The 8,113-nt window shown below is 52.0% G+C and overlaps 1 protein-coding gene across 1 annotated transcript in view; it reads left to right on the forward strand.

The window, feature by feature from the left end:
* Nucleotides 1-8,113, forward strand: part of BAIAP2L2 (BAR/IMD domain containing adaptor protein 2 like 2) — a 26,936-nt gene that overhangs the window by 15,140 nt on the left and 3,683 nt on the right. The window contains exons 7-8 of the mRNA XM_029955413.1: nt 601-747; nt 7,854-8,066. Of these exons, the coding sequence (XP_029811273.1) occupies nt 601-747; nt 7,854-8,066 (360 nt within the window). The remainder of the gene's footprint in view (nt 1-600; nt 748-7,853; nt 8,067-8,113) is intronic.

Here is an 8,113-nt window from a genome sequence, read left to right on the forward strand (position 1 = left end):
CCTCTTCTGTCTCCTTTATAATTTTTTAAAAAATGTTTATTTATTTCTTTTTTGAGAGAGATACAGAAAAGGCAGGGGAGGGGCAGAGAGAGGGGGAGAGAGAATCCCAAGCAGGCTCCACAAAGTCAGCACAGAGTCCAACTTGAGGTTCCATCCGATGACCCTGGAGTCATGACCTGAGGGGAAATCAAGAGTCAGACGCTCAACCAACTGAGCCCCCCAGGCGCCCATTCTTCTGGCTCCTTTCATAAGCTCTTACTCACCTCTCCTCTTCAGATTCTCCCCTCCCAAGGAGCGGCTTAGTAATCTACTCCTTCACATTTTCCTAAAGCAGCCTCCCTAGGCCCCACTCCGAGCTCGGCCCCGTGCCTCGGGCCAGGGAAAGAGGCCGGGCTGGGCGGACACAGAGCCCATGAGGGTGAGGATGCCCACAAGAAGTGGGCCTAGGAGCTAGGATGGGCTGGGCGCTCAGGGGAGGGCCTCCAGGAGGAGGTGGTACACAAAGGACAAGGGAGGGGGGCTTCGGATCCCCGGCATGGGTGGAAGGCAGGGTGAGACACGCACCTGCTACCCTCCGGCTGGAACCCGCTTCTCCCCCAGGAGAGCGTGAACCGGCTGCACGCACAGATGCAGGCCTTCGTGTCCGAGAGCCAGCGGGCGGCTGAGCTGGAAGAGAAGCGGCGCTACCGATTCCTGGCCGAGAAGCACCTGCTACTTTCCAACACCTTCCTGCAGTTTTTCGGCCGGGTGAGCTGGGGCCGGGGCACGGCTGACGCGGTCCTCCTCGGGCCTGTGCGCTCTGGGAGCTGGCCACCCACAGAGGCCGCCCTCCCTCTGCCTGTTTCCTTCTTGCCTTCCTCTCTGTAGGTATTTATTTTATTTGTTTACCCTCCCCATCTGCTTGTTTCTATGTTTATTCATGTCATCAGATACTCATTTCTTGATTCACTCATTGGTGACTTTGCTTATTCTCACACTCATTCACCAATTCACGCCTTTCTTCCTTTGTGTATGAACCATTTGCTTTCATTCCTGCTTGCAGACATTTGCAAATTCATTAATTCATAGCTTTGTTTAGTTATTGCCTGTTAATTTTATTGTATTCTTTAAATCCTTTGTGTGTTTGCTCTGTTTTGTCTGCTAAACCAATCAGTCTTTCATTTTTCATTGGATTTCTTTACAAAGTATTTTTTCAATGTTTATTCTTGAGAGAGAGACAGAGACAGAGCATGAGTGAGCGAGGGGCAGAGAGAGCCGGAGACACAGAATCTGAAGCAGGCTCCAGGCTCCGAGCTGTCAGCACAGAGCCCGACGTGGGGCTGGAACTCACAAACTGTGAGATTGTGACCTGAGCCAAAGTCGGATGCTTAACCGACTGAGCCACCCAGGCGCCTTTCATAGGATTTCTAATCAATTTTGCTTTCCATATTTAGCTGCCATGTTGGTTAGTGTTGTTGGGTTTATGACCGTCTTATCTTCTCTGTAAATATTACCACTTACGTATTTAAGGACTCTCATAATCCAGTCTGATGCTTTTCATTTCACTTTGAGATTAAAATTACCCTCCTTTCTCTTCTGTTATCTCTTTAAGTGCGTTTTCTGTTACTAACATATAGCTCAGTTTTGATTTTTGACCATTCTGATAGTCTTGTCTTCTAATAGAAGAATTCAGTTCATTCCCATTTAACCCAACAACTGATATACCTATTTTACTATTTCTGTATAACTTGAGTTCAGTGCATTTCTTTTTTGTTTGTTTCCTCTTTTTCTTCCATGCTCGTTCTTGCCCTTTGGTTGTGTTACTATACATTCCCTTTCCCCCTTTATTAAGTTGCAAACCTTTTTGTTCTTTTCATCTCTACTCATGATGACGTCACTTTGTGACCCTCCTGAAAATATATACTCATCTATTACCATTTCCACAATAGACTGACACCCCCCTCAACACTACTCTGTCCATCGCGCACCCTCCCCAGCCCTTAAGGTGACACCTTGGGGAGAATTTCCCTGCCCTCCTGGCACTCTGAACTCAGGCCTTATTCCCCCCCTCATCCTCCCCAACCTCCAGCTCTTGGTTTTGCCAAAAAACTTCAAGACTTTTAGTTCCAGGCTCTCACTACTCATTTCTTTGCATCATGAGCCTTCCATTTCAAGAAACTGTACTTGAAACATTACATCGATGACATCGATCACTGCATACATTCCCGCTGCCCAGTGCGCGGCCACCATGCACATGTGTTTTACCACACATATGACCAGACACCCTGCTCGCCGCCGTTTTCACTCCTTTCCATTCCCACCGTCTTGAGGTTTCCATTCTGATTCCCTGAATATTTTCTGCAGATACACCCTCTGAATCCTTGCCTATCAGCAAATGCCCCCCTTGTGCCCCGACTGCCGAGCGCCATCTTGGCTGGCTGAAGGACCCCAGAGCTGTGGGCTTTTTCTCTTGTGGCCCAAGACGATGGTCCTCCGCTTCCTAGCGCCCTGTGCTGTGGACACAAAGCTGGGCCGGTCTGTCTCCTTGCCCTCGTACGTGACCGGCTCTCTCTCTGGTCGCTTGGAGGTTTCCTTGGTGTCCTTGGGACTCGGGAACTGGGCGGGTTACCCACAGATGAGTGGCCGTCAGTGCCCCTCAGTCTTCAGGCTCAGGTCTGTGTTCGGGTCAGGGGAGAGATTTGGTCTTCTGTTTCTTTAACTATTACCTCTCTGCCATCATTCCTTTTCCTCCTTCTGGAACTCCACCTCCACCACCTCCTCCGTCACCATGTTTATTTCATGCCTTCTTGTTCTGTATTTTGAGCTATTTCTCCCCTTTGACTTGTCGGGACACTGATTGTGTTCTCAGTAGGACTATTGTCTCTTTTAGTGCCTCTATTCAGTTTTATTTTTTTTTAAGTTTATTTATTTATTGGGGGGGAGGAGAGAGAATGAGCGGGGGAGGGGCAGAGAGAGAAGGAGAGGAAGAGAATTCCAAGCAGGCTCCATGCTCTGCCGAGCTGAGCCTGACACGGGGCTCGATCTCACAACTGTGGAATCATGACCTGAGCCGAAATCAAGTGTCAGACACTTAGCTGGCTGAGCCCCCCAGGCGCCCCAGTTCATCGCTCAGTTTTCAATCTTATCAGCATGCTTGGTCCGGGTAAGACATGTTATGTTTGTTATGCAGCACATGCTCCGATCAAGCTCTTGTTAAGCTTGTCACCCCTTCCTTCAGCTGCCTGGGTGGTCTGCTGGGGTCTCCTCCCTGACCACTGGGTCCTCTTAGGTCCCTTGTTTCTTTCCTTTGCCTCCTCATGGTCCTGTTCCCACTCCGAGTTGAGTTGGACTGCAAGGGCTCAGGCATGGTACTGGCAAATGTGGGAGGATGGGGGAGTGGAGCAATCTCTACCCCAGTGGAGCCCCATTCTAACTCAGGTCTTCCTATGGCAAGCATCAGCTCTCACCGGGCCTCAGGAATAGGGATGAATGTAGCCTTCTCATGCGGGGAACCACTGCACACAGGGCTGCCAGGGAAGGTTGTGCAGGTTGTGCACTGCACAAGGGTACCTGGTTGAGAGTCGGAGCTATGCTCTACGCTCAAAGCTCAACACACTTGTGCAGACTGTGTTTTTCTGGAAGAAGGAGCTCTTCTTTCTCTGCATAAAGAGGCCATCCTCTCACCAAACGTGTGCCCACCAGGTTTTGTCCATCCAGAGGGGACACCTGTCTCTAAATTAGAAGGAGTTAGCCTCTGGGCTAGGAGCAGCCCAGGCCTATGGAGCCCTGGGACTCAGGAAAGCCAGTAGCTCCTCCCAGGCCACGCTCAGGAGGGACACTCAACACTGCCCTCCCCAGGTACCTGTGTGAGCAGGGCTGCTTGGGCCCCTCTTGCCCAATGTCTCCATTATGGGTCTTCGGGCCTCTGCCAGCCCAGCACTGGTCAAAGTTCTGTCCTGCTGTCTGCCGTAGGTCCAACAGGGGCTGAAGCCTCACAGTTACTACCCACTTGCCATGTGGCCCTGCCTGCCTGCCTGGCCTGGTCTAGCTATTGACCCCTCCAGAGGGGTCTGGTGGGTGTCCGGAAGGACATGCCAAGGACACTGGGACGTGACTTTTCCACCATGCCTTTATAAATTGACGACCTTGCCCCTGCATTTTCCAATATCATTTGTTCTTTCATTCGTGTATTTATTCTTTTTAAGTGAAGAAGGGGCAGAGAGAGAGTGAGAAAGAATTCCAAGAAAACTCTGCACCACCAGTACAGAGCCTGATGCAGGGCTCAAACTCACAAACTGTGAGATCATGACCTGAGCCAAAGTCAGATGCTTGGGGTGCCTGGGTGGCTCAGTTGGTTAGGCGTCCAGCTTTGGCTCAGGTCATGATTTCATGGCTTGTGGGTTCAAGCCCCGCGTAGGGCTCTGTGCTGACAGCCAGCTCAGAGCATGGAGCCTGCTTCAGAATCTATGTCTCCCTCTCTCTCTGGCCCTCCCCTGCTCGCACTGCCTCTCTCTGTCTCTCAAAACATAAATTAAAAAACATTTAAAAAATAAAAAAAAAAAAAACGAAGTCAGACACTTAACCAACTGAGCCACCCAGGTGCCCCTCATTCACATATTTCATAAATATTTTTAAAGCCCCGCTGTCATGTCAGGCTCTGCCTCCATTTTATATCTTTCCTGACGCCACAAACCGGGCTCCTCCTCCCGTGCCCCCCGCCCGCTCCAGACTCATCACTCTGTCCAGTACTTTCTGTTTCTTTGCATTTTTTTTTTTTTACTGTTTTTATTTATTTGAGAGAGAAAGAGAGAGCGAGAGAGAGAAAGAGAGAGAGAGAGAGAGAGAGAGCATGAACAGGGGAGGGTCAGAGAAAGAGGGAGACACAGAATCTGAAGACAGGCTCCAGGCTCCGAACTGGCTGTCAGCACAGAGCATGACGCAGGGCTCAAACCCACGAACTGTGAGATCATGACCTGAGCCAAAGTCGGATGCTTAAACGACTGAGCCACCCAGGCGCCCCTGTTTCTTTGCATTCTCATTTAGTTTCTATTTCTATTTGTCTTTCTTTGTATTCTTGTTCAGATTCCCAGCCTCTGTGCCTCGGCTGCAAACCTAGCACGTGATTTCACTTCTCTGAGTCTCATTTCTTAAAGAGGGAAATAATCCGCACCTCACAAGGTTAGATGTGCCAGTGGAGCCTCTTAAGAAGGAGTCCAGTGGAATTAGGTTCTCCGGCCCCTGCTCTCTCCCCTCCAACGATGAGAACAAAGCTACCCTTTGGGGGATCTGTCTGCTTGCAGTCGGCTCCCCCTCCCACCACCGGTCACAGCCGGTAGCAGGCTCCTGCCTCCTGGCCTCAGCCAAGCCCCTTCCCAAGTCTCTGAACCCAGGGACCCCCTGGTGCGGAGCAGAGGGGGAGACACTGTCACGCAGCCAGCCCCGAGCTCAGGGCTCAGCCTTCTCTCCCTGCCCCTCCTCTCTCCCACGGACCGATACTCCGTGGCGGAACTGTTTAATCTTCTTTTAAACGGTTTAATTGAGGTTTAATCCACATGGCATGCAGTTCATCCATCTAGAGTGTACAGTTCAGTGGCGTCTTGTACATTCACAGGGTTGTGTACCCATCGCCCCGATCAAGTTTGGAACATTTGCATTACCCCTTAATGGCCACTCCCCAACCCCTCCCCATCACCACACACCCCTCCTGCTCTGGTCCAGGCAACCACAGATCTACATTCTGTCTCCATAGATTTGAAGTTTATTTATGTCTTTTGAGAGAGAAAGAGAGAGAGAGAGAGAAACGCAAACAGGGAAGGGCAGAGGGAGAAAGGGAAAGAGAATCCCAAGCAGGCTCCGCACTGTCAGCTCAGAGCCCAACATGGGACTCAAACTCACAAACCGTGAGACCATGACCTGAGCTGAAATCAAGAGTCAGACGCTCACCCGACTGAGTCACCCGGACGCCCAGTACATCATTCTGTTTTATTGCCAAATAACATTCCATGGTCTGGATAGACCACGTTTTATTTACCCATTCATCAGTTGATGGACATCTGGGTTGTTTCCACTTTCCGGCTGTGATAAATAATGGCACCACAGAACTCTGTGAAAGTTTTTGTGTGGACGTGTTTTCGTTCCTCGTGGCGATAGGCGATGGATTTGCCAAGAATATAGTAACTGTTCTAGGAACGTCCAGACTGTTTTTCCAAAGTGGCTGCACCACGTAAGTGTCCCAGCAGCAGTATATGGACCTCGGATTCCTCCACATCCCTTCCGTCACTTGTTACCATCTGTCTGATGACAGCCGTTCTAGTGGGTGTGAGGTGGCGTCACATTATGGTGTTTTGATGTGCGTTTCCCTGGTGGCTAGTCACGTCGAATATCTCTTCCTGTGCTTGTTGGCCACGTATGTACCCTCTTTGGAAGAAACTCCTTTCTGCCTGTGTCCTGAACGGTTAACCCCCAATATTAAGAGGAGAGCTGACCCCTCCCCTGGCTGCTTCCTGGTGAGTGAGCACCTCCCCTGGGCGGCACCATGGATTGAATGAGCCAGACTTGGGGAGCCTGGGGGGCTCAGTCGGTTAGGTGGCCAACTTCGGCTCAAGGCATGATCTCACAGTTCGTGGGTTCGAGCCCTGGGTCGGGCTCTGTGCTGACAGCTCAGAGCCTGGAGCCTGCTTCGGATTCTGTGTCTCTTTCTCTCTCTGCCCCTCCCCTGTTCACACTATGTCTCTCAAAACTAAATAAATGTAAAAAAAAAAAAATAGGCAGAAGGAGCAAGGGGAAAGCACGGGCTAGAACCTTTATTATGGTTTCGAAGGGAAGAAATGGGCTGGGCAGAGTGGGTTTTAGCAAATTTCGAATTGGGATGGTTTGAATCATTTCACTGGGCCCTGGGCTATAGGGCTTGCGGCCAGGGGTGGTTTAGGGCAGGGAAAACATTGGCTTGGCGTGCGCTAGGTAAGGGAGGTGGGTAGGGATGTGGGGTTCGGACTGGCTGTTTTGCATACTTGCTCACAGGCAAGTGCTTACTATCTCTAGGAACCATCGGGGCCTGGGAAGGGACAGTCTGTGCCGGATTAACAAAGCCCCAGGATGTCAGCCCAGAAAATACAGAAAATTTAAAAAATGATTAAGGCACCCAGCAGGTCTGCCATTTAAAGCCCTCTCACCCCAAGTTGGTATGAATTGTGTGGTCAGCTGCCAAGTTTCCTGTCCTTGAAAGTATTCAAACAGATGTCTATGTACCAGGGGCACTAGGGAAGCTTCTGCAGACTAAAAGGACTAGACTGGAAAAACTGGATTTGAAGGGCCTCTTTTAGGAAATTGCTCAAACCGGCTTATCCAGGGGAGGTATTTATCCCTTTAGGTACTAGGAAGTTCAAGGGTTTCAGGTATAGCTGGATGTGGGCGCACACAGGTCATCAGCAATTTGCCATTTTCCCCTAGTGGTAGTTTCCTGTGTTGGCTTCGCTCTATTTGGAGGTGAAAGAATATCTATTTCCAGATTGTTCCCGGATAAGTACTAGGATTGGGCTCTCTGGTCACAGTTTTTGGGTGAGTGCCATCCGGGAGTCCATCTTGGTGGCCAGAAGGATACAGCAACGTGAGGCGCCAGGCCCGGGTCCGTCCCTCCCGCTGTATCCGGCGGTGGGAAAGGCCGGCCAAGCCCAGGGAGGGGGAGCAGAGGCAGGAAGGGTGCCTCCGGGAAGACCGAGGCAGAAGGGTGGGCGAGCCCCAAGTGATCTCGGGCTCCCGCCAGCTTGACAAGCCCGGCACCCTCAGCTTGCAGGGCCCGAGTTCCCAAGGTCTAGGGTGTCGCTTTTGAGTCCCCAGCTCAGACCCGGCTGACCCCCGTGTCCCCGCGCGCCCAGGCCCGGGGCGTGCTCCAGAACCGCGTGCTGCTGTGGAAGGAGCAGTCGGAGGCCAGCCGCAGCCCGTCGCGCGCCCACTCCCCGGGCCTCCTGGGCCCCGCGCTGGGGCCGCCCTACCCCTCGGGCCGCCTGACGCCCACCCGCCTGGACATGGTGAGGCCCTGGGTGCCCCCGCCGCCGTTCGCGCCCCCGCCGGTCCCCGCACCCTCCACGGCGCCCTGGGGCCCGAGGCCCTCCCCGTGGAGCCTCCTGCCCCCCAG

This window comes from Suricata suricatta, chromosome 10, assembly GCF_006229205.1.
Source record: "Suricata suricatta isolate VVHF042 chromosome 10, meerkat_22Aug2017_6uvM2_HiC, whole genome shotgun sequence".
Lineage (NCBI taxonomy): Eukaryota > Metazoa > Chordata > Mammalia > Carnivora > Herpestidae > Suricata > Suricata suricatta.